The 26,294-nt window shown below is 47.5% G+C and overlaps 1 protein-coding gene across 3 annotated transcripts; it reads right to left on the minus strand.

The window, feature by feature from the left end:
* On the minus strand, positions 1-26,195 carry URB2 (URB2 ribosome biogenesis homolog). 3 transcript variants are annotated; one of them, XM_047762735.1, is made up of 10 exons: positions 25,989-26,195; positions 23,985-24,123; positions 22,104-22,280; positions 16,540-19,846; positions 13,867-14,027; positions 11,756-11,866; positions 9,686-9,928; positions 6,517-6,604; positions 4,278-4,417; positions 1-672 (listed from the first exon to the last, which is right to left on the minus strand). In XM_047762735.1, exons 2-10 carry the CDS (start codon positions 24,108-24,110, stop codon positions 475-477), a joined length of 4,551 nt encoding a protein of 1,516 aa, XP_047618691.1. In that variant the 5' UTR covers positions 24,111-24,123; positions 25,989-26,195; the 3' UTR covers positions 1-474. The 3 variants fall into 3 exon arrangements, with proteins under 3 accessions (XP_047618691.1, XP_047618690.1, XP_047618692.1); XM_047762734.1 differs by having other exon boundaries at positions 25,931-26,195; XM_047762736.1 differs by lacking the exon at positions 6,517-6,604 and having other exon boundaries at positions 540-672; positions 25,931-26,195.
* Positions 26,196-26,294: the final 99 nt, after the last annotated feature.

A 26,294-nucleotide genomic window follows, 5' to 3' on the forward strand; every position in this document is an offset into this window, starting at 1 on the left:
TAGACTCAGAAATTTTTATTGAATTCACCTCATTCCAGGAGCGATTTTTAGGATTCTATTGCAATATTTATTACATAAAAGAAATGTTAAAAAATATTCAGTGAAAAACATAGCTGTACAATGCAACATATATTATATAAACCCAAAAGGATTGTCCACATATTTCAACACTATCAGTTAAAGCACCTGAACTCTTTTTTTTTTTTTTTTTAGTTGCCTCCATAGCATTTGGAAGTTCCTGGGCCAGGGATCAAATCCAAGCTGGAGCTGCAACCTGTGCAGCTGCAGCAACACCAGATCCTTAACCCACTGCGCTGGGCCAGGAATCAAACCAACACCTCCACAGAGACAAGGCTGATCATTATCCCAGTGCACCACTGCAGGAACTCCCACCAGCAGTCTTTCATTCTCCAACTTTCAGAGCCTGGGCCTCAGCCACTCCCAGGCACCTGAGTAGCACCGCCACGTTCAGCCTTAAACAGTGTATCTCTTCTCGCCTTCGTGTTTCGCTTTGTGGTACTTCACATAATCACCATACAGCTCCTTGAAGACATCCCTCACGCCGGGCTGCAGGGAGACCCGCAGGAACTGGATGTCCCTCTCCAGGCAGAGGTCCAAGACGAGGTAGATGCCCTCCTGCAGGAGACCCTTCACTGATGGATATAGGGTGACCTGGGGACAGGCAGAGAGCGAAGGGCAGAGACCAGGCCCTCGGGGACCTGACGGGGAAGTCCAACTTCTGCCGCTAACTTGAGAAAAGACATTCCTTTTAAAATACCATTTTGCATGTAACTTAAATATGTTTATATCTGGGGAAAATTGAGGCCAACTCAAGGAAACAAAAACCTGCAGTAGAACATCACAAAATGATGGGGGCAGCTTTGCTATTCAGTAAGTGATGTCTCTTGCGTTTACCAGGGGCATTTATTTTTGTTTGTTTGTTTTGTTTTGTTTTGTTTTTGTCTTTTTGCCTTTTCTAGAGCTGCTCCGGCGGCATATGGAGATTCCCAGGCTAGGGGTTGAATAGGAGCTGTAGCCACCAGCCTACGCCAGAGCCACAGCAACTCGGGATCCAAGCCGAGTCTGCAACCTACACCACAGCTCACGGCAACGCCGGATCCTTACCCCACTGAGCAAGGCCAGGGATCAAACCCACAACCTCATCGTTCCTAGTCGAATTCGTCAACCACTGAGCCGTGACAGGAACTCCACCAGGAGCATTTAAAAACTTGAATCTTTAAATTTAAAAATCTAACAATAAGAGCCACCTGAACATTGTGTCACTTTTCCACACAGACCATCACACTGGAAGCTACGCTGACTGAGGATATCGGTGATGTTTATCCGGAGACTGCGCCACCTCCTCCAAGCAGGGCAGATGGGCAGCAGCTCTGATCCTTCCACAAAGATCCTTGACAGAACCCATCACACAACCTGGCATCAGATGCAATTTATAACCACCACTTCATAGTTTTTTGTTTGTTTTTCAGGACCAAACCTGAAGCACATGGAAGTTCCCAGTCTAGGGGTCGAACTGGAGCTACAGCTGCTGGCCTACACTACAGCCACAACAACGCCAGATCTGAGCCATGTCTGCGACCTACATCACAGCTCATGGCAATGCTGGATCCTTAACCCACTGAGCAAGGCCAGGGAATCAAACCAGCATGGATACTAGTCAGGTTCATTAACTGCTGAGCCATGACGGGAACGCCCATAGATATTTTTATTTCTGTCAACAACAACACAATGGGCCCCAAATCTCTAACTGACCCAGAACGGTTGGAGTGGTCCCTGTGCCTGACGATGCAACCCTCCCCTGAAGACCTGGGTTAATGAAAATCAGGGGCACATCAGGAGTAGTGGGCAGCCCAGCTGCAACGTGGCCATGCCGGCTACTGCGCAGGAACCTTTAGAGCAAAGATGCAGTCTGGTATCCAACAAAAAGGCCCAGAGAGCAGGCCCTCTTGGGTGGCCAGAGTTGCCCAGGCTTCTGCTGAACCTGGGCTGGGCAGAGTCTGCACACTGCAGCAGCCGACACCAGAAAGCAGCAGGCAGGTTCTGGCTGACAGGCCTAGGATGTGGCCATTCTTTATTAATGTCCTGGTGACCTAAGAGTTCATGCCACACAGCTTCTAGCAAGAATGCTCAAGGACCAAAGGTGGAATGGCTTGTCTGCAATTCCGTGCTGAGGTATTATAGGAAGGAAAGAAAAAAAAACAAAGCGGAAAAACTGAAAACAAGAAGTCCTTCATCTCAGCAGCTGGGTGAGGATTTTTTAAGCTAACTGTTTATTCATTCAGTGACCCACCACTCACTAAACAAATAAGCCCACTTCCAAAGGCAAAAGGAAGCAAAGTCACTTCCCCAGAGGCAGAACTGAGATGTGGACCAGAATCCTGACATCACAGGCCCTTCCCCTGCATGCCCATAGTGAAGGCCCAGCCAGAGCACAGCGCTGGTGACAGGAAGGCCAGTAGATCAGGACAACACAACCACTCCACATCTTCCTGTTACAGACGACTTACTTAGAAAACAAGAGAATAAAGCCAATGTCTAGAACACTAAGATCACTGGCCAGTGAATGAAAACACCTCTAAGTAATTTAAAAGAACCTCGGGCAGGCAAGTTGTACAAATCATTTACTCTAAGCCACTGACACAGAGGGACGCTGTGGATCTAACCTCTGGGTAAAAGAGAAGGTAAAAAGTAATCAAAACTCCCCTGCCATGTCTTCAGACAACACATCACCACATGGAAGGAACAGGGTCTGTAGGGATTCGCTGCTTCTCCTGACTGACACGGGCCCCACCGTCATCTGCCCCAGCCATCAACAGTGCCAGCCCCCGAAGCACGAGGGGAACGAGAGCTCTACTTACTACCTAGCATTTAATTAAACTTAAAAGTGTCTTCCTGGTCCAGAAAGATTTATGACTCTCTCACTAGAAGCCTCAAACGCATATGGAATACTTTCTTCAATGCTGATTTTAAAAACAAATAAAAGATAAAGCACAGATTGTTCTGCCACTGGATTCTGGGACACAACAGCCTTGGGCCCTCAAGATGAAAATTTAAAAATAACCGAAGAGCATAAATTAGGCTGGGAAACCAGAGATTTTTTTCAAATCTCAGAATAATAATTAGTGACTTCAGCGTTCAAGTTATGACCTCCCCTCCTGGCCCTTAGTTAAGTGGCATTGCTGGGTCTCATTCTGTCCTTCAGTGAAAGAGAAAATAATGCCAGCTCTAGTTCTAGCAAAGGCTTAACACATCAATGGTTTGAGTACTTGGGACCTATCAAGATTCTATAAAAATGCTAAATAACTTCAAAAAAACAAAGCTCTGAGCCCACATCCAAGGACGAGTGTAGGCCAGGTGTGCACACCCACCCCCATCTGGCCAACCACCTGCCATGTGACAGACATCTCCATTGGCCAAGGGGGCAGGGCCCAGAGTGGAAATGACCCGATCATCACAAATTCACCCTGAAACAGGGTCTGGATGGAAGCTGGGGCCATGCCAGGCTTTCCGAAGAAGCTATTCAGACCACCCTCCCTTGAGAAACACCAACGCCTCTAAGGTAACACACTTCCTAGCTGTTCATCCCGGTTCCTAGGAGATTTATGGGGGGTTACTCTACTGAGAGCAGGAGCAACGATATAAATGTCCATCTACACCTGCACAGGTAGACAGACACGTGAACACGCAGGGCTTTAAGACTCTTACACTCAATTCCAATGAGAAGGGCGAGAAGTCTTGTCATGACCTTACTATAGTGGCCACATGGGGCCCTGTGGGAGTGTGACAATAGCACACTGACACTCCAAGGTGAGATCACTGTTGAAGAAGAAATTATCTAGAATGCCAAGCCCAACAGTCAGACTAGGTGGAGCCAGAGTTCTTAAAATAGTTGAACAAATCTACAGGGATTCCCCACCTCCCATGTCTTCTATTTTGAGTGTCTGGGAGCAGCTGAGTCACACACGACAGACCCGTGAACCCCTGCTGCTGGGAGACCCCCAGATCCTCCTTCTGTCTCCACTGAACCTGGCTCCATGAGAGCTGCTTCCGACCTGAGTGACATTTCCTCTCCCTTATCATCCAGGAGACCACCCAGAACAGGCCCCAAGGCTTGTGCTGCAGCAAGAGGCGCTGCTGGCCCATTCTGGGCAGCCCTCACGATGGCACTGCAGGGCACTGCCAGCAAGCGAAAGACACGGGGCCCCAAGTGTCATCTGTCGCACCAGGGAGAAGCCACGGAGCAGGAAAAGGCTTACCTTCTGTACCTCTGTCACATACTGGGCCACCATGAAGGGGGAGAACACCCTGAACTCCTCGGCCCGCGCTGCCACGTGACTGTACATCCTCTGTACCAGGCGGGCACACTCCAGGACCACTGGCAGGTCATCCGGGCCTCCTACAGGAGCAGCATGTTTCCACACCCATCAGTTCAAAATCTGTTCATTTTAACACTTCTGATTTTATACTTTCAATATAGCCCCCAATTATTCACACCTTCCATTTTTTCCAGACTTTTAATTGGCTCATTTGGAAGACAGAATATGTCCAAATATTTATCTGTATCACAAAGGGAAGAATACTTATAATACTCAAGAGACCATTTTTTTTTTTTAAAGAGTCTAACCAGAATAACCAAGATTTTTAGGATGAAATCTAGAATTGCTACTGTATTTGAAAAGGTTGTGGGGGAGTTCCCTGTCGTGGCACAGCGGAAAAGAATCTGACTAGGAACCATGAAGTTTCAGGCTCGATTCCCGGCCTTGCTCAGTGGGTTAAGGATCTGGTGTTGCTGTGACCTGTGTGGTGCAGGTCGAAAATGCGGCTCGGATCTGGCGCTGCTGTGGCTGGGACGTACGCAGGCCGGCAGCCGAAGCTCCGTTTTGACCCCCAGCCTGGGAACCTCCATATGCTGTGAGTGCGGCCCTAAAAAGCAAAAAAACAAATAAATAAAAAAATATAAGTAAATAAAAAATCTTTTAAAAGGTTACGGGGAGCTCCCAGGTGGTCTGGTGTTTAGGATTTGGAGCTCTTATTGCTGTGGCCCAGGTTCGATCCCTGGTCTGGGAACTGAGATCCCACATCAAGCCACCTTCCCCGGGTGCCCAAAAAAAGGGAGTGGGAGGGGTGGGATAGCTCTCTACAATGAAAGCTTAAAAAGGAGGGGGGGGGGGAGAAAAATTATTTAAAAAAATGGCTTTTGACATCACATGATTCTAAAAATAAGATGACCTAATTATGTCTTTGCTTAAGTTTCAGAGATTGTCTAGGATTTTTCTTCTCTAGTCAGGTAGATACAGAAGACTCAGCTAGCATTATTAGATATCCTCCGGGCTTCCTAGATTTATTTCCAATTCCCCATTCTTCCCACCCTAAAGTGCCAGGATCATCCAGGCCTTCTGAACAAACTCCCTCCCAGGATTTCTAACAGTATGAAATGTCCCCACGACCTGGGTTGCACACACTCCCCAGCAGAGCCCGGGTGGGGAGCCTCCTTGGCTTTCGTTCAGTGCATAACATACTGCTTTTTTTAATAAAATGCTAGAAAATTCAAACAAGCGCACAGTGGAAAAAAGTACTAAGTGGCTGCCTGGGGCTGGGGCTAGGGCTGGGGCCAGGGTGGGGAATGGGACTCCAAGAGGACTTTTGGGGAGGATGCAAATGCTCTGTGTTTTGACTGTGGTGGTGCTTTGTCACATGTATTCACCCATCAAACTCACTACATACTTTCAACGGATGCAACTATCACAAATATACCGTGCACCAACGAACTTGGTATGTTTTTGTTATTACTGTTTCCTTTCGTTTTTTTTTTTTAAATGGCAATACCCATGGCATATGGAAGTTCCTGGGCCAGGAATTAAATCCCAGCCACAGCCATAAACGATGCCACTGCATTTGGATTCTTAATTCACTGCGCCGCAGCAGGAACTCTGCAAATTTTTACATAACGAGAATCTCCCCCAAATTAGACATTTAGCAAGAATCAACAAACTTCAAGGCTGGAAAACAAGCTGTACATGTAATTTGTGCAATTGCCATATGCCAGTTTGCTTCAGTGGTCAAGAAACAACCTTGCCAAGATGAGTCTGGAACAGTGAGCTGCAGGAATTCTACCCTTTTATAAAATGGGCCAGTTTTACAAATGTCCGCTCCTCTTCAATTTCCCCACGGAACTATGAACTCCTTAAGGGCAAAAATGGGATTGTAGATGCTTTTATATCCCCTGTAGATGAAGAGTAAATATTTCCTGAATCTAGACACTTTTTTTTCCTCCAGAAAAGAACTGTTTCAATTAGGAGATGGCAAATGCATTCACTGTTGTGGATATAGTAAAAAATAAAATAAATTCTTTTTTGAGTATACATTTGATGCTCTGAATACTTCTCTTACTTAAACTCAACTGGGTGGTTCTGTCTTCAGTAACTATGTGGTCAGAGACACCTGTAAAATGAACCTGTTTGAAATCATGTATCTGATACTGCTACTCTGAATTACCTTTGTCTTTTTGTCGGCCTTCATGTATAACTGAAAACACCAATCTGTTAAAACAGTTCAAGAAAGAAGGGATGGCTTTCAGCATGACCTGTAATAACAGACAAAAGAATATAAAAATATGTAGGTAATTGTTTATTTCAAGTTCTACTTTAAAGGAGATCATACATATTTTGGAGTTCCCGTCGTGGCTCAGTGGTTAACGAATCCAACTAGGAACCATGAGGTTGCGGGTTCGATCCCCGGCCTTGCTCAGTGGGTTAAGGATCCAGCATTGCCGTGAGCTGTGGTGTAGGTTGCAGACTCGGCTCGGATCCCAAGTTGTTGTGGCTCTGGCGTTGTTGTGGCTCTGGCGTAGGCTGGTGGCTATAGCTCCAATTCAACCCCTAGCTTAGGAATCTCCATATGCCGCCGGAGCAGCTCTAGAAAAGGCAAAAAGACATAAATAAATAAATAAATAAAGGAGATCATACTTATTTCTGCTTTTTTTGTTGTGACAACTTTTTGCCCCAACTTTCTAGGGAAATGCTCACCTTACTTCCATAGCTCTTTAACATTCCATTCTAATGGTTTAGGTAGCGCTTCCATGTTGCATTAACTTCAGGAATGTAATGAGGCAATCCTAGTTTAGAATTTGCTGAATCTGCGTCTTTTACTCTAAGCTGTTACTATTACTGGAAATAGGTAAAAATAAATATTAAAAGGTACAAGAGCCAGAGTAGTCAATTAAAACTGGCATTCAAAGAAAAGATTGCATAAAGCAAATCCAGGAGTTCCTGTCATGGCACAGCGGAAACGAATCCGACTAGGAACCATGAGGTTGCAGGTTTGATCCCTGGCCTTGCTCAGTGGGTTAAGGATCCGGCGTTGCTGTGAGCTGCGGTGTAGACTGCAGACACTGCACAGATCTGGCATTGCTATGGCTCCAGCATAGAGCAGTGGCTACAGCTCCAGTGGGACCCCCAGCCTGGGAACCTCCATGTTCTGCGGGTGCGGCCCTAAAAAGGACAAAAAGACAAAAAAGAGAAAAACACGAAAGTTATAAAAGCATCTTTTACACTCAACCATCCTGAGATCATAATTAAAGCAACACATAGTCCAATAAAGCAGCCGCAAGCCGCGTGGGGCTCATGAAATTCAAATTAATTAGTTAAAATTCAGTTCCTGGTCATATGATTCCTAGACCACATTTCATGTGGTTAAGACATGTGTGGCCAACAGTTCCCATGCTGGACCATATGCAGACACAGCACATCTACCACGCTGAAGTTTCACCAGGCAGCCCTGCTCTAAGTCTGAGATGAACAAACCAATCGAGAGCTGAGAAAATTTCCAAAGTTTGGAGAACATAACATCACACTCTTCGTGTCCAAGTGTTGACTTTAGCAACATGTTCAGAAAGAAGTCACTTTTGCCAAAGTATTCCAGAGCTTCATCAAATTTCCTAGGACCCCTCTTAACCCTCTATTAGAATACTGATTAAAAGCCCACAACCCAAGGCCAGACTGATGTCACACCCTGGCTTCATATGCAATCCTGGTCAGACCCCTCAAACTTCCTGTGCAAAATGAAAATAATGGGTTGTCAGGAGGATTAAATTAAATTTATAAAATGTAAAGAGCTGAGAAGAGTGCCAGCTGCTTCTGGGTACTCTGGCTTGGCTCACTCATGCTGCTCCCTTCGGATTTTCCTAAGCAGATTCTAGCCTGGGGCCTGTATCAACTCCTGCCTACTCTGCATGCCACCCAATACTGGAGCCCTACTTCCCCACCCTGCCCTCCAGGCAATGTGTGTGAGCTGCTGTGACAGTCACATCACTCTTCATTGCAACACCAGGATGTTATCCTTGTCAATTCTCTCTTGCCATGAAACATTCTAATTTTGCTAACTGGTCACTCGTTACTGGTTTTGCAGCAGATTCACACAGCTTTATAATGTCACTTTCATCACCTGCATGAAATCCTGCATCTTTTGCAAGATCTGCAATTTCAGTTTGTAATTGATGGGTTACTGCATTTATATTGTACAGTCACATAAAAATCTAAGAATCAGCATAGATCTAATAATAAAGACGATGATGAGACAGGAAGGGCAGAAGGCAACTGTTAACTGAGGAAGCCACCCAAGGCCCAATGTCATGAGTGTTTAAGTTTACCAGAGAACAAACGTTTTAAAAACTGCACTACTGGCAGGTTTGCAACCTCAGAGCATTAAAATTGGAACATGCCCACATATACATGAATCTACTCTATTTATAAGTTCACATGCACCACATGTCTAGCAGTGACACAATGAAATGAAGCCTGGCAAAGAAATCCACAGCCTTGAGCTAATTATCAGATTCAGCTGGGTGACACTGCTCAAATCACCTGGCGGCTCTGAGCATCAATAAAATGGGATCATCACCTACTACACAGACTTGTTGTGCTGAAATAAGACACACAGTGAATGTTCAATGAATGTTGGCCGAACTGGTGGCTTTTCTATAGGGCATTTCTTCCTAGTCTCAGTTTTATTTGAAAAGCAGCCCATGCTATAAAACTGGAATTCCAGACGTCTCACTCCCAATTGAATCCAACTGAATCATAAACCCAAGAGGAGGTCTAAGACAGGGAGTGACATTTAAACATATGATTTGCAGAGTTTCTGTCATGGCACAGTGGAGTTCCCGTCATGGAGCAGCGGAATCCGACTAGGAACCACGAGGTGGCAGGTTCAATTCCTGGCCTTGCTCAGTGGATTAAAGATCCGGCATTGCTGTGAGCTGTGGTGTAGGTCGCAGACACGGCTCGGATCTGCCATTGCTGTGGTTGTGGCATAGGCCAGAGGCTACAGCTCCAATTACGTCCCTAGCCTGGGAACCTCCACATGCCACAGGTGCGGCCCTAAAAAAACAAAAAGACCAAAAAATTTAAAATAAATAAACATACGATTTGTAAAAACAGAATAATTTCTAATGGGCTTCCAGGAACACCTAGCACACAGGTGTGTTCAAAGTGTCAGATCCAACAAAGAGACATTCACCCAGCCTGACATGAAGGTCAGACATTTCTGTCCTCGTGAAACCACTGTGGCCCAAGAAATTGCTGGAAGCAAGAACTTTGCTTTGCAAATCCCTGTTGTTCCCATCCTCCTGCTCTCCTGAGGGCTGGATTTTCCTGCCCCTCCTCACCTTCGGGTGACATTGCAGGACCGAGAAGAGCACATTGTGCACCCGTGGGAAGATGCGCCCATACTCGGGGGGCTTCAGGTGGTCCAAGGGCACGGTCAGAAGGATGCCGAAGGCCAGGCTGACATGGTGTGGGTTGCCAATGGCCCCCTCTCCCTGCCGCAGCAGCCCAGCCAGAACATCTAAGACAGGCCCGACCACCACCAGGGCTGCAGGCTGCTCCTGACAAGCCTCTCGGGTCTGCAGCTGCAAGATAAGGAACAAAAGACAGAAAATGAAGGCAACTGTCCAGAAAAAGGGCCCCAAACCCCAAGTGACAGGAGTAAGAGTGTCCAGACTCTGAACTGTCACTGGGCAGTTTGAAGAGATGAGGAGACCAGGTTCAATCCCTGGCAGGGGCACCTAACCAGACTTTGGCCGTCTCAGTCCACACTTTTTGTGGGATTCACCTACTGCAAAAAGACATCATTTCTTATAAAAGAGTTGATCCATCTGATTTCTCAGAACAAAAAACACATAAGACATACATAATACTATCTTCCCAAAGAGATCATTAGTTCTCAAATTTCTTGTACCTGAATGTTCATAGCAGCACTATCCACTACAGCCAAGACTTGGAAACAACCCCAATGTCCATCAACAGATGTGGTACATGTATACAATGGAATACTACTCGGTCATAAAAAAGAAGGAAATAATGCCATTCACAGCAACATAGATGCAACTAGAGATTCTCATACTAAGTGACATTAAGTCAGAGAAAAACACTACAGGATATCTATCACTTACATGTAGAATCTAAAATATGACACAAAGAACCTATCTACAGAACAGAAACAAAGAACAAGCTAGAAACAGACTCAGACATGGAGAACAGACTTATGGTTGCCAAGGAGGTGGGGGTGGGAGAGGGAAGGATTGGGAGTTTGGGGTCAGTAGGTGCAAACTATTGTGTATAGAATGTATAGGATGGATAAACAATAAGGTCCTACTGTATAGCACAGGAAACTATATTAAATATCTTGTGATAAACCACAATGGAAAAGAATATGAAAAAGGATGTACATATGTATAACTGAATCACTTTACTATATACAAGTTAACATTGTATTAATTAAATTAACATTGAATCAACTATATTTCAATATAAAAAAGTCTGTAATTAAATTTCATTTGTTACATTTCATAAAAGTCAGTTCTAGGTAAAGATGTTCAGTTATTTTTCTAAAAGAATACAGAGACTCAAGGCAAGGGGTACTGAAGACTTACCTAAGTAACCTGGGCAAGCCCACCTGTGACCATCCCCCTCATGCCACCACCTCCTGCCAACAGAACCCCTGGGAGGCCTCTGGGGGCCTGTCTCTCACAGGCCCCTTCTGGGCAGCCTGGCCATGCTGACAGCGGTTTCTAGCCCGGCATTTATATCAACGTGGACCTACCATGCACGCTACCCACACAGACCACACACACACCAGCACAAGCGATGGTACTAATGGGATTCGTTCACTAATGCAGATTCTCAGGAAAACAAAGCAACAAAATAGAGGAGCCAACTTGTTAGGTCTACTCCCTAGATCTTTTTACCCTGGGAACATGCTAACTCTCTCAGGAAGAACAAGCTAGATAATGTCTGATAAGATGGTAAAACAGATACTGCCCTTTCAAACCAAGTGTAAGAAGAGTGATTCCTGAGGGCAGAAACATCAAGTCAGTCCAATTGGAACTAGGCTTTTGTCATAAGGAAACAAAAGGTTACATGACTACTGTGTAAGGTCAATAGGTGCCAAAATTTAACATTTCCAGGGGGCTTAATGAGAATTAATCTGCAACATTACTATCCTATTCTAACGCCATTTTTCCCTCATTGAATCATAATTTAAACACACAGACACACAGTCCTATAAACAAATGAACATGCCAAACTGATCACAAAATTTTATAGACAAAAGTGCTACCAGGACACACAGAAAAGCATGTGCTTACGGCTGTCCCCAGGGCAGAGCACAAAAGCAGGGTGTGATAGCAGCAGAAGCACTGCCCCTGGTTTGCACACAGGGCTAGGGGCACACTCACAGTCAGAGCGGTGATCATCTGCGGGCACGCTCGCCAGAACAATCCGGCCTTCTCTCCACTGAGTGTGCAGCTCAGGAGCAGCTTGATCAGTGTCACAGCTGACAGGACAACCTGAAGGGAAAAGGGAATTGCTCAGCAGCAGCAAGAGTCAGAGCTCTCAGGAAGTCTACCTTGGGATGGAAGTGGGGCCTTGTGCTGAGATAGGGCAGGGCCGGGCAAGAACGAGACTGGCTTAGGCAGGTCCTGAGTGTGATGGAGGTGGCATGATGTAAATGTGACAGGACGGTGAGATAGAAGAGGCCAGGAGTGGGCACAGTGATCTCATCACAGGGCCCAACGGTGTCAAAGTGGAGGCCACGCAGGTACCACACCTGCGTAGGGATGAAAGGAGGGGCCAAAAGGAAACGCACACAAAGTGAACAATAAATCAGGTGCCACAATGGCAGGCGATGGTTTTAAACCATGAGATGGGAAGGGAGAGTTCCCATCCTGGCGCAGTGAAAATGAATCTGACTAGGAACCATGAGGTTGCAGGTTCGATCCCTGGCCTCGTTCAGTGGGTTAAGGTTCTGGCGTAGCCGTGGCCTGTGGTATAAGGTCACAGATGTGGCTTGGTTCTAGCGTTGCTGTGGCTGTGGCGTAGGCCAGCAACTATAGCTCCAATTTGACTTTTAGCCTGGGAACCTCCATATGCCATGGGTGTGGTCCTAAAAAGAAAAAAAAAAGTGGCAGACAGAGTTCCTGTCATGGCTCAGGGGTTAACGAACCCAAGTAGTACCCATGAGAATGCGGGTTCACTGCAGCTCTGATTTGATCCCTAGCTGGGAACCTCCACATGCCATGGATGTGGTCCTAAAGTGACAAAAGACAAAAAAAAAAAAAAAAAAAGGGAAGGGAGCTAACGTCAGGGACTTGTGCCGGCCATCTCACTCCATCCACTCTGGCCTCGCACCATTCCCTGGCTCCCTGTTGACCCCGTGAGACCCTTCACCACAAAATTCCGCTTCTGCTCTTTGCTCTGGCTCCCTCTGACCAGCCACACCACACCCCCTCCCTGAGCTCTGTCCCCTCTCCTACCCCCACGGATGTCTCTCTGCCCAGGGCTGCTGGCTGCCCCCCATCCCCAGCCAGACACACACTCACAGAGCTGTGCACGCTCCACCCTCCTCTCTGTCTCTACAGCCACCCAGATCCTCTCCACCTCCCCCCTCAGCTTAGTCCCACCCCGTCCCTGGCTCTCCTCCACCTGACTGGTTTGAGTAGAAGTTTACCATTTGTTTCCCCCTTGGCTTGCTGAAGGGAATCCAAGAGGCCTCCTCAAAGCTGCAGCAGACACGCACAAGGAAAACCCCCCAGAAACAGGCACGTGCCGCAGGGACAGAAGGGGTGGGACGGCAGCCTCATGCTCACATAGGAGATGTGGGTTCTCCCCACCGCCCATGACCAGCTCAACTCCCACCCAACCAAAGCCCAGTTTCCATGTGCTGATTATGACCAGTCACAAAGCCTCCAAAAGGCCTGAGCTGCAACCCTGGCCCTAGACAGGGAGCCCTCTGGCATTCCCCTCCTGTGTGAGCAGGAACAGCATCAGGCTGCTCCAGTGCTTGGGCTGTTGAGAGTACCAAACTCTGCCACCTCAGCCCTACGCAGAGGCTCCCCAAAACATGCAAGGCTAAATGTAAGCCCAGGGCTTCAATAGCAACTTCCAAACAGACAAAGGTTAAGAAAGGCAGCTTGTACTCCCAAGGGATTCTCACATGGATCTGGGCTATGTGACCAAACCAAGTAAAATTTTTCAAAAAATATGATGCCAGAGACCTCCCACAACGGATTTGCAGAACTTTATGTGTCGACATTACGAACATGTAACACATAGTACTTCATGTGATAAGAACACACAGTTATAATGTGAAAAAGTCCCCTTTGGAAAACAGGGCCTCAGGGCACTGAGGCTGCCTCTCCCTCCCAAACCCCACTGTGCCTACAGTTTCTGTCAGATTGACTTTGTCCATCTGATGGGTTTCAGCAATGACACTGTATCTCAAACAATTGTTCCATGGAAGCCAGTATCACCTACGTGCCACCACCTGAGGGAGAAAGGAGCAGCCCACCTGCCGATCTGCTTTCCAGGTGTTACTGACGTCAAGTCCTTGGAGAATATGCTGCAGTGCCAGCCTGAAGTCCTCTGTTGTCCCAACGTCTAACATCTGGGTGAACAAGGCTCCCAAATGAGGCTCAATATCCTCAACTACCTGAACCGGAATTGTAGGATCTGCATGGAAAAGAAACAGAACTGAAAGGTGTGACAGACGAGGAGGAGGTGAAATAAACCAGAGCAGCCATATGATGAAATGCTGTACAGCCACTAAAGGTCAGCATCTTAGGATGGGGAAATGCTCACAGTGCAGGTGAAAAAACAGGGCACATTCACTGCCCAACACCACCCTCTCGAACCCAGCACCTGTGCCCTGGACCAATACTTGTGCCGTGCCCCCCGCACCTGTGCCCAGCGCAGAGGAGAGCATGAGAGGATAATCATGATGATAACATCACGGCTTAGCAGGGCTTGGCCCTGCATCATGGGACACAGGTGACTGGCACTTTATACTCTTTTTGTACTTTGCTTATATTCTTTTATAAAAATCAGTAGGGGAACAAGGGATGGGGTGAACTCTTGCAGACAGCGACGTTGAAGAGATGGAAAGAACTCTGAGGATTGCCTGTTGCAGTCACCCTGTTGTTTTCCACTTAATGTAGGACAGTTCTGAAGTCCCTGGGGTCCCAAGGCTTCACAATAGAGCCCACAGTTAGGGCATCAGAGGCTCTTCCCAATCTGACCCCAGCACAACTTTCCCACCCTGGTCTTCACTTACTACGCACAGCACTGGGGGGCCGCGGGACCAAGGCTTTGAGAGGCAACGTCTTGGTCCAAGTGCTCCACAAGCTGTCCAATCCTGGACACACAACCTGAGCCTCAATTCCCTCATCTGAGAAATGGGCAGAACAGCACCACCCCTGTGGTTGGCAAATCAGAGAGGGTTCAGCACCAGCACTGCCCCCACCTCCACCTGCCCACCCATCACCCACGTTCACAGGCATAGGCCGCAGCCGTCTGCACCCACACAACCCACTGTCCACAGTTCTGTTCAGTTCACACCCTTTCCTCACCCCATGACTCATGTAGTTTGTGGGAAGGTCCATTGGGTCAATTAGGTGGGTGATGGGTTTTGGTAACTGAACTGAGAGAGCCTGTTCCACTCAGGAAACACCCCTTACGACTGCTCTTTCTTCTGAGCTGAGACCCACCTGAACCACCAGAGGACACAGGTGGTCTCCATCTTCGCCCTCCCTCCCTCCAGCCCAAAGCCCCGGGCCACTCCTCACTTGGCCTTTCTCCCAGCCCTCTCACATCCTGAGTCCTTCTCTAGATCCGGTCAAGCTGCTCAGGGTTGTGACACTCATCACAGGGTCTGAGGATGCGGTGTGGTGGCTGGCCTCGCCACCCTGACCACGGCCCTTCCCCTGACATCAGGGGCAGCACAAGTCCAGGGACACACAGTTAGGACTCAGAGGCCACCTCAGGTCACCTGGGCTGCAGGGATAAAGGCGGACACCGCATCTAACCACAGGGCAGAGCTTTAGACCACCAGCCGTCATTTCTCAGAATGTCCTCTCAGAATGCGCTAACTTGTGTTACTAGAAGGGGAATTTTAGCCCCTGTTCCCTAAAAGTCACCGACAGAGACAGAACACGTGAGACCAAATCCCTCCAGTCAATCCACAACCAGGCAGATTAGCAAAGGAGGCAGCGGAGTGTCATTCAGGCCACAGCACCCCAGCATTGGCCTGGGCCCAGGGGCTTTACTTCCTACAAGGCCCCAAGTACCACTTTCATCTCTGGGCATGCCCACAGCTCCACCTCACCTGTCACAGCTTCCCCACTGAGAACAGAGAGGTCAGTGTGCACTGGGAGGGTCAGACCAGGCTGGCAGATTCCCCAGCCTCATCTTAGAGGGTCATCCTAACTAAGCTCCACCTCGATAACCACCAAACAAGAAGAAAACAGATCCAGGCCACCTGGAAACAGTGCTACCCTGAAGGGTCAAGTTAAGGATGGAATCAGCCTGCTAACCTCTGATCCAGGGGGCAGCAGGTAGTGAATTCTCCTGCATGAAGACACTGGCTAGGTTATTGGTCCTGATTAGCCTGCCTGAAAGGGTGATATCCGGCTAAAACACTGTGATGACATCACAGGCTGAGCCTCCATCCGATCGACACCCACGGTAGGTACAGCTCTGAGACCTGGCGGATGACGTCCTGCCCTCTAGGAATTTTATGAGGCTCCCCATAAACTAACTCACGTGCATTTTTTAAAAGTTGGCAGATTTTAGATCTTAAGTCCACTGACAGCCCTGAAGATCTGATACAGAAGAGCCTAAGATAGGATGAAACTATCTACGTGGACCTCTGGGGCCAGGACAGAGAAGAATGGTTCCAAATCATAAACCACAACACCTCCAAAATAAGTGAAGAACTAAGTACAAAGACTGCTGTTTGTGTACAAAGCAGGGAAGCAACCTCGAGAGGAACTGCTTACACGTCCAGAGAAGGCAGACACTGGAAATGAACTCCCAGAGGGGGTTCTTGTGGCCCACTGTGTGGGACCCTGTGAAAGGTGCAATGAGTTCCAGAAGAGGAGGGGCAGCGACTCGCCTTGCTGCCCCCTCAGCTAACCTCTTCCAAAAGCTCTACAGCAAAGAACTAGCTCCAGGGAAAGCATCTCACCTGCAAGGACTTTTCTCACAGAATGAAACACGGAGGCAAACACAGATTCCTTCTTGGGATGTAATTCTGGAGCCAAAGAGAACAGAGTTAAAAACTGCACAGCAGCCTGGAGAGAGATGGTGTCTCCTGCCAGGGCTGGCAACTCCGACAGGATCTGAGAGTAAACGGTCTGGTAGAGGGCACTGTTGGGGAGCAGCATTCTGTCAGTCACTCGGGGGACCTCTGTCCCGCTGCACCTGGAACACTGGGCCACGTCGGCTTCTAAGAGCGCACTGACCGAGGCAATGATGGTGGAGGGGAGGCGCCAGCCCTGGGCCCTGCCGGCCACACAGAGCTGGAGCACGGCCCCCGTCTGGAGCACGGCCTGCTGCAACAGCTCGGGCAGTGCCTCCAGGGCTTCGTCATGCTGCCGCTGCTCCCTGACTAAAAGCCCCAGCACCTGGCACAACTTGGTTAAAGACACGAGAAGGAGCTGCTGGCCCAGAGGATTCTGGCTTTCCCCCTGTTTGCCTGAAGTCGCTTCAGTGCACAGGTCGTCTCTTGAGAGGAATGCGATGATTTTCCCAAAATTGAGCCCTGGGCTGAGCTTCCGCTGGATAAGCATCTGCAGTAAGTGTTCTAAGAATGTCCCTACCACTTGCAGGAATTCCAACCAAGAGGGATCATCCATGTCCACAAGAAGCCTCCTGCTGCCTCTGAACAGAGAGGTCAGCGTGACCTCAAAGACATCACTGACATACATGGTCCTGAGCACTGACTGGGCACTCTTCCCTCTCTGCAGGTAACCAAGAAGCTGGTAGCAAGTCACCAAAAACCTCAGGGCCAGGGAGGAGGGGCAGGAGCTGCCCAGTGTGGTGACGGCTGTGGACAGCAGCAGAAGAAAACAATGCACGTGATCAGGAGGCGAGAGGCTGTCTAGCTGCAGAGAAGAAACAACTTCCAAAAGCCCCAGGAGGCACTCTAACTGTTCTCCCTCCAGCTGAATGCAGAGGTCACCCCTGACCAAGGACAGTAAGTTGTGGGCAATTTCTCCTCTCAGTTCTGCACCTTCAGATATGACTTTTGCGAATCTGTCTTCCCAGGGAGCCACCACCACGTGGTCCTCTTCAAAGAGCCAAGGAAGCTGCTGGCGGAGAAGAGTCGGGTTCCCCTGGGCACTGGAACGCAGGACACTACTACAGCGCGCAGTGAGGCACAGAAAGAACGCAGAATGGAGGGACTGCATCTCTGGGAACAGGGGGCTGTGAAGAACAGCCTGGGATATTTTCCCGAGTGTGAGGTCTGCCTCTTCCTCTGCCAAGTCTTCCTGGGCTTTGCTCACTGGTAAAGTTCTCAGCAGGATGCTGGCCACGTATCTCACGTCATCAGGACAAAGATAGGATATTAAAATTGGGAGATTGGACACAACCAAGTGCCAATGCGCGACCGGGTAGGTGAGTGCACTCACAGTCCCCACCTGACCGTCCCAGGAAGCCGCTGTCCCCAGGGTTAGGCTCGCTCTCCCAGAGTCCAGGATGTAGGCAGCATCCTGCCTCAGGGCGTGGAGGGCCTCAGCCGACTGGAAGCTCATTTGCATTAATGTCTTCTTCATTTTCTGCAGGTGGAGCTGCTCGAAGCAATACCTGCCCAGGGACTTGAACTGCACAGTAAACTCTTCTACCTTCTTCCAGCATTGGCTCTCCATGCCTGGGAGAAGTGAAGGGAGGCTCGAGGGCTCTGCAGCGGCATGATAGTGGCTGCAGCTTAAACCCAGCACAGTGTCCACCTGGGCCCAGGTATGGGCTAACAGGAGTGCGGAGTCACTGACCTTCTGGCACCAGAGCTCAGGCGCCGAGCACCGGGGCTCCTGGAGAAGGTCCAGCAAGGGCTTCACAAGATCCTGCAGCATCCCCTCCATGGTGCGCTGCAACCGCCTAACCACGGGCAGGGGTGCGCTGCTGTCCAGGACCCGTGCGTGGACCATGACACAGTGCAGCAGTGAGCTCAGTGACAGGGACTTCCAGGCCATATCAGCATCACCTCTCAAGTGAGGCAGTACCAGAGCCTGGAACCTCTCCAGCACGAGGTCCCATGTGTCTAGGACCTGACCAGGAGGCAGCTCCAGGAGGCACTCACGGAGCGCGGTGCAGGGGCCTACAGCCAGCATGGGCTGCCTCAGTGCCTCGGCTGCAGGGCGACACATCACCCCCAGCAGCTCCTGGAACAGCCGGGGTGCCTGCCGGAGCCTGGCGTATGTCTGGAAAAGCGTGTGAACCAGCACTTCCTGGGCCTTCTTGGTTCGACACTCTATGACCTCTGCGTCAACCCATGCCGAAGCCAACAGGTCGTCCAGGTCTGGCTCCAGAATCAAATGATTCAGAGACATCAGAACTCTGAGGCAGCGGAACCAGGCTGGCACGGGTGCTTGGGAATGGTTTATCAGCAGCTCGGCCAAGTGGCGGTAAAAGTGGAACTGAGCCTCCCCATGTCGGATCTTATCAGCTGCAATGTTGTAGATGTTATTACTGGCCACTGAGTTGAGCAGCTGTTCCAGAACCAGGAGTTCTGTGGTCCAGTCGGAAGCAGACAGCACTTTTATCTGCTTTTCCTGCAGCTGGGAAACCCTTAAGCAACCAAACAGCCTAGGGAGTGCCTTGAAGCAGAGCAGCTGGTTCCCCTCCTTGAGGTAAGCATCAATGAAGAGCTTATACAGCAAGGCCACCGAGCTGGCTACAACAGCAGCATGAAGGGCCGGTTCACAGTAGCCAGGGTCAACCAGCCCAGCAGTCACAGTGCCCATGGGCGCGAGAAGGTTCTTCATGGTCCCCATCTTTGTGTCACTTTGCTGCTGCTCCAGGAGCTCCTCTTTGTAGGAAGAGAGAAGCTCCGGCTGAAAAACTCCACCTCGAAGCATGGCCTCAATCTGATTCCTAACGTCCCGAGCTAGGGCCGGCCGCAGCTGGCCCTGGCCAGCCTGTGTCCATGTGCCCCCTGAGAGCAAATGTCTCAGGACCAGGCAGGGCTGAAGCAGGTGCCCAGTCACCTCCCCAAACGTGCGTCTCGGGTTGACCTGCTGCTGCTGAATAGAGAGGTAATGTCCAAGGGTCAGGTGAATGACCTCAAATAACTGGGGTATCAAGGCTGCTTCTGGCTGCCTACAGGCTGACCAGCAGAGCTGGCTCAGAAGGTCAACCACCAGCTCCTGTCTGGCCGTGTAGATGACAGCAAGGGCAGGCGTCGAGAGGATACCCTGGCAGCAGCTCAGCACAGCACCGATGTTTCTCTGGGATCCCGAAAGGGAGAACTCAGCTGCTCTCTCATTGAGGATCTGAGTGTGAAGAAAGAGAGAAAACCCATCACCAACTCCACACCCGCACACGTGCACACAAAAAACAGAATCAGTGACCTTGTTCCTTGCCCCCAACTGTCTGTGTGTGTGTATGCATGTATCTTTTACGGCTGCACCCGCAGCATATGGAAGTTCTCAGGCTAGGGGTCAAATTAGAGCTCTAGCTACAAGCCTACTCCTCAGCCACAGCAACGTGGGATCTGAGCCACGTCTGCGACCTGCACCACAGCTAACAGCAAAGCCAGATCTTTAACCCACTGAGCGAGGCCAGGGATCGAACCCACATCCTCATGCATATTAGCTGGATTTGTTTCCCTTGTACTACAACAGGAACTCCCTGCAGTTGAACTTTTAACCCACTGTTCCACAGCGGGAACTCCTCAAAAATACATTTTTATGATCAGCCATATCGTTTAAGAAGAAAACAAATGCTGCTGCCAGTTACTACTTATAATATAGCAAACCCACAGGTCATGGCTTCCAAAATTCTGAAATTCACAAACACCAAAACTTACAAGGGCCAGGCAGATTCCAAAATTCACTCGTAGGCTAAGTGATTTGCTCCCAGCCTTATAACATCTAAAAAACATATTTATCTTTGCTGCTAAGTTATCAGTAGCCCTATAACATGGGTGTGTTTATCTCCATTCAAGTATCTGCTGGCTCTGGAAAAGCTGAAACAAAAATGTCAAATACTTAAATGCCAGCACACTACTATAGTGATCTCCAATTTTTTCTGATTATACAACTTTTCCACGTTTATACCCGATAAGGTTATAAACTGTACAAATGCACTACAGGTCCAGTATTTTATATATTTATAAAGCATACATAAAAATTAAAGTGACTTCTTTTTAAACAGAGTTGTAAGGTTTTCTTCCCACATTCCCAAAGGACCATACAGAATAACCCATTTTGGTGCTGCTGGTCTATTAAGTTAAAAAGTGACACAATTTAGAACACAATTTCAAGAACCACTAAAGCTTATATAAACTATCAAGCATCAACTATTTCATTCCTCTGTTCAGTCTCTACTGATTTCCTCCTCCTGCCCACACTCATGTGGGTGAGGCTCCAGGGAAGAGCACAGGTTTTGTAATCAGACAGGTGGAGGTTCAAATCCCTGCTCTGCCACTTACCAGCTGTGGGACTTCTAGCAAGTTCCCGCTCTGAGACTGGCCCACACTCAGTGGTTGTTACTAATATTTTTTATTGTCACCAGCTACTCTCACAGTATTTCAAAACACTCAGTATTGACAATGAAGTTCATTATTCTGATCTGAAACATCAAAATCACTCAACCAAAAGCCTGTGAGGAAGTTCTCATCTAGATTTCAGACTTTTATCTCCCTCTGGTCCAAAAGAAAGGTGTGGGGGAGGGCGGGAATCATAAGGTAGCATCATTTGCTGGCCACCTTTTCCAATTAAAAAGGTAATTAACAACCAGTTTATGAAAAAGTTCTGTTTCTCTTGAATAAATATATAAAGTACTTTGTACAGTGTAGAACACACAGATGCATTCTATCAGTATTATGCATATTACAACTCTTTTTTTCTTTTTTCTTTTGGTTTTTTTTTTTTTGTCTTTTTCCTATTTCTTTGGGCCGCTCCCTTGGCATATGGAGGTTCCCAAGCTAGGGATGGAATCAGAGCTGTAGCCACCGGCCTATGCCAGATCCACAGCAACGCGGGATCCGAGCCGCGTCTGCAACCTACACCACAGCTCACAGCAACGCCGGATCCTTAACCCACTGAGCAGGGGCAGGGACCGAACCCGCAACCTCATGGTTCCTAGTCGGATTCGTTAACCACTGCGCCACAACGGGAACTCCTTTTTTGGTCTTTTTAGGGCCGCCCCTGAGGCATATGGAGGTTCCCAGGCTAGGGGTCTAATCGGAGGTATAGCCACTGGCCTATGCCAGAGCCACAGCAACTCCAATCTGAGCCACGTCTTCCACCCACATCACCGCTCATGGCAATACCAGAACCTTAATTCACTGAGCGAGGCCAGGGACTGAACTCTCAACCTCATGGTTCCTAGTCAGATTCGTTAACCACTGAGCCACGAGGAGAACTCCCATATTATAATTCTAATAATATTTTTCTCCTCCCTTACCTTGATATTTTCTGCATCTTCCTATAATTAACCCTAAGACAAAGAAGCCTCAGCATTAACAGGAAATCAACAGAGGTGTGTGTAATACATACAGCTTAAGACAGGAAAACTGTTAATTACCTTGATGAGAGAAATCTGGAGGTTAACTGTCTTTCCATTCTTGAGGAGATCCTGTAATTTTCTGCTATGCAGAATGTTATCTATATAGATCCAAAGCCTTTCAACAATGTCTTCCTTCAGTTCAAGTTTTTTCTTATAAAATGCAACCAATGACTGTCTTGCCCAATCTAGTAATACCTGAATTTGGAAGAAGCATACTTAAGAAATAAATAAATATACTTTGAAAAATAAAAATAAATAAACTTCTTTACCAAGATAGACATATACTGGACATTTATAAGGATATTCCAATCATAACCAAATACAGTTGCCAAGGGAAAAACTCCTTTAACGCTTATCTTTGGTGGGGAGTTCCCATCATGGCCCAGCAGAAACAAATCCTACTAGGAACCATGAGGTTGCAGGTTCCAACCCTGGCCTCTCTCAGTGGGTTAAGGATCTGTAGTTTGCAGATTCGGCTCAGATATGGCATTGCTATGTCTGTGGCAAAGGCTGGCCTCTGTAACTCCAATTAGACCCCCAGCTTGGGAACCTCCATATGCCGCAGGTGTGGCCCTAAAAAGCAAAAAAAAAAAACAAGATACAATAAAACTTATCTTTGGTGATATTACAAGACATAAATGTCTTGGTATATTAAAATATTTACTATTAGAGAATCAATTTTTTAAAAACTAATTTTGTCTTCATCTGGGGGCAACAAAAAGTTTCAAGTGAAACTAACAGTTTCACTAGCATCTCTGAAATGACATTGAATTTTGAAAGTTAAAAACACACAAATTACTCAGAATGGCCGCAAAATAAAGCCCACCCAAGAGCAAAGATGAAGTCAGAAGACTGCGGTCTGTGTCCTGGCTGCCTGGGTTACCCGCTTCATCTCTGAATCCATTTACGGCTTTCAGAAAATGGAGACTGTCTCCTGTGAAATCATTCATTCACTGAGCACTGTACTAAAAAGAGGTTTCCATTATTGTGATGTGTTTCCTTACTAATACACAGGAGGAATGCCAGTGAGGCCTCAGATCATGACACCAGAACTGTCAATCACAGCATGAACAGAGACAAATGCTTAAAAAAAAAAAAAAAAACCTCTCTCAGGATAAGGATAGTGGAGACCTTGACCAAATCGCCTGCCACGACTGCCAAGTGACTGTCAAGCAGCTGAAATGACACTCAGGTGCAGCCAGGTTTTAGAAACCACTAGATTCGACAGTAGTACCTCATCATTTCAATGGATGCAATCAATCTGTGACACATTTGGTGCTGTCTTAGACACTAGCAAATGAGTGTATGTTAACCCAACTTCATGAGCTCATCAACGTGTCTCCATTGTATTAACAATATTTTTCTGTCAAGCTTGAGAAATGTTAACAAAGAGCGATGTCTTTCTCGGTTGATAATCTGTTTCTTTTTCTTTCTTTTTTTTAATCTATAGGTTTCTAATCTCTTTTCCCTAGGCCTACTTACAAATGCTAAAACTTCTCTACCTCCCAACCTTCAATTCATCAAATTCTAAAGATGTTTAACAAAACACCACGAGTAACTGCTTATAGAGCATCACCTTGGATTTACAAACAAATGGAGAGTCAGAACCTGACTTCTGTAACCTATTTGTTCGCTGATACACACACCTAGTTCAGAACATAAGAGATGTTTCCAAACATAAAAGAAATGCTGACTGAGGTTTTGTAGCAAAAGAACTTTGTTAATCAAATACCTGACTACCTACTTTCTCTCACTGACACTACTTTTAACTTTCCAACCATGTTTCCTTCCCCAATCTTTTCTCAAATCTTTTAAAATTTTATTTAAATGTCAATATGCAATTTACATAAATGATCATCACTTTAGGTTACAGTAATGTAACTTTCACATTAAACTTACTTGTTCTTTATTTGGAAGAACGCACTGGTGAGAAATCCAAGCAAAGTGAGCTAGTTTTAGTTTATCTTCCCAGGAAGTTGTCTTGCTTTTAAGCTTAAGAGAAATGCCAGAATAAACAGCAGCCATTGCTGTACTTTACCTGCAATTTAAAGCAATGGAAAAAAAAATTACATTAAGTCCAAACTTAAAAGGCATCAGAAAATGAACATTATGTATCTTATTGTCTACATAACCCGTAGTCTTTAAAAAATTTTTTTTTTGTCTTTTTTTCCTTCTTCTTTTTGTTTTGGTCTTTTGTCTTTTAGGGCCGTACCCACAGCATATGGAGGTTCCAAGGCTAGGGGTCGAATCAGAGCTGTAGCCACTGGCCTATGTCACAGCCAGTCTGAATCTGAGCTGCATCTGCCACCTACACCACAGCTCACCACAATGCCAGATCCTTAACCCACTGAGTGAGGCCAGGGATCAAACCTGCATCCTCATGGATACTAGTCAGATTCATTTCTGCTGATCTACAATGGGCATTCCCCTAAAAAAATTTTTTTCTTTTAATGAAATTAAAATGCTATCAGGCATAAGTCTACAGATAGATGCTTGAGTCCATCACCTTGGGAGAAATTCAGATGAAAGCAAACAGAAGATGGATTACACACAAGTATTCCTGCTGTGCTCCAACACCACATCCTCAGAGGTTAGTTCGCAGAAATTCAAAGGGACAAAACCCAAAGTGTTCACAGAATTTCTGAAAAGATTCATTCATACTTGGTTTTAGATGGAAAAAGTAAATTTCTTCACAAATGCTTCATAATATACTATGTATCAGGACCAGCTCCTTTCAACAGTTTAAAGAGACAAGGAGGCAGTATTTGGAAATAGTAATATTTCCTCAAGTACAAAATAAATACAGTATAAACCTAGTTCCAATAGAAAGATTTATTCCAGCTGCAACAGTAACTTCCCAGTATAACTTGATCCACAGCTCTTCTGAAAGACTCTACAAAATATAGCTACAAAATTAACATGAAAAAATACCAATATAACAAAATCACGAATAAAAAAAGAATGCAAACACTCCAACCACCTATAATCCCATAGAACTGAGGCATTTATAGTTTGAGTTTCTAAGTCATAGCAAAAAGGGCAAATATATCAGGTTAAATCATTTGCATTATATAAAAGTAAGCAAGTCAGTTCCTTAGGAGAGAAAGTTTTTCATGATACTTAATACTGAAATAAAATTATCATAAAAACAAAACACGGCCAAGGAAATACCAGAAAAAGATCGCAGCCCCATGACTCTATTTTAAATACTGTCAAACCAAAAGAATTTGCTGGATCACTGAATGTTTTAAATCTAAGAGGTCTGAGGTCCTACAGACCTACCTTCAGAACTATTTCTTAGTAGGTATCTTTACAGGGAATAAGCAAAAATCAGATGAAAGACATTCAGCAGAGTAATTTTCACTCTACTGCAGACAACAGAACAGTCAAGTGCTGTCAGTCACCCTATAGTCAAAACGTCCAACATCCGCTCAACAGCTACTTACTGAAATTCTAAATCCAGTGTCATTGAGACAGCTACAAAGTACTTAAAAACTGTTTGCAAAATTGGCTACAAAAATACCCCAGACACTCCCGGAGTCTACCCACTCTTCCACTCTCAAGGCCCCGCGGCGATCTTTGCAAGAGAGTGTGAAAAGCCCGATGCCGACAGCAAGGCTGCGTCAGCACTCACGCGCGTCAGCACTCACGCGCGGCCGCACTGAATCTACGGAATAGAAGGGAGCCCAGTAGCCAAAATCAAGAGAGCAGAGCCAGGAGTGATGGAAGCGAGCCCAGAGCGGGCTGACCGGGGGCGGGCCGTCCCAAGGTGAGCAGCCCCCTCGGGGCCGACTCGGGATAAGGACCGCAGGAGGGGCGGAGGGCCGGGCCAGGAGAGTGCTCACCTCAGCGCCGGCCCCAGGTAGGGAGCTCTCCTCAGGTCTCTCCTGGGTTGGGGCTCACCTGCAGGCCGTCCCCAGGTGAGAAGCTCACGCACACTCCGCCGGGACGGGCGGCGGGCAGGGCGAGCAGTCCCCAGGTATGAGCTCTCCTGGCCGCCAGCCTGGGCCGGGGACCGCGTGGAGTGGAAGACTGCTACCTTGGGGGCTGCGGGACCGACCCCGGGCCCACCACGTGGGGCCGGCGGGTTCCTTCCGCCCGACGCCAGCGGCGCGGAGGCGGGGCGCGCTCGCCAGGCATCGCCAGCCGAGCGCCGAGGCACCGCGCCCATTGGCGGAGGCGGTGGCGCGTCGGAGGCCGGAGCGGCCC

The sequence above is a fragment of the Phacochoerus africanus genome, chromosome 15 (genome assembly GCF_016906955.1).
Source record: "Phacochoerus africanus isolate WHEZ1 chromosome 15, ROS_Pafr_v1, whole genome shotgun sequence".
NCBI lineage: Eukaryota > Metazoa > Chordata > Mammalia > Artiodactyla > Suidae > Phacochoerus > Phacochoerus africanus.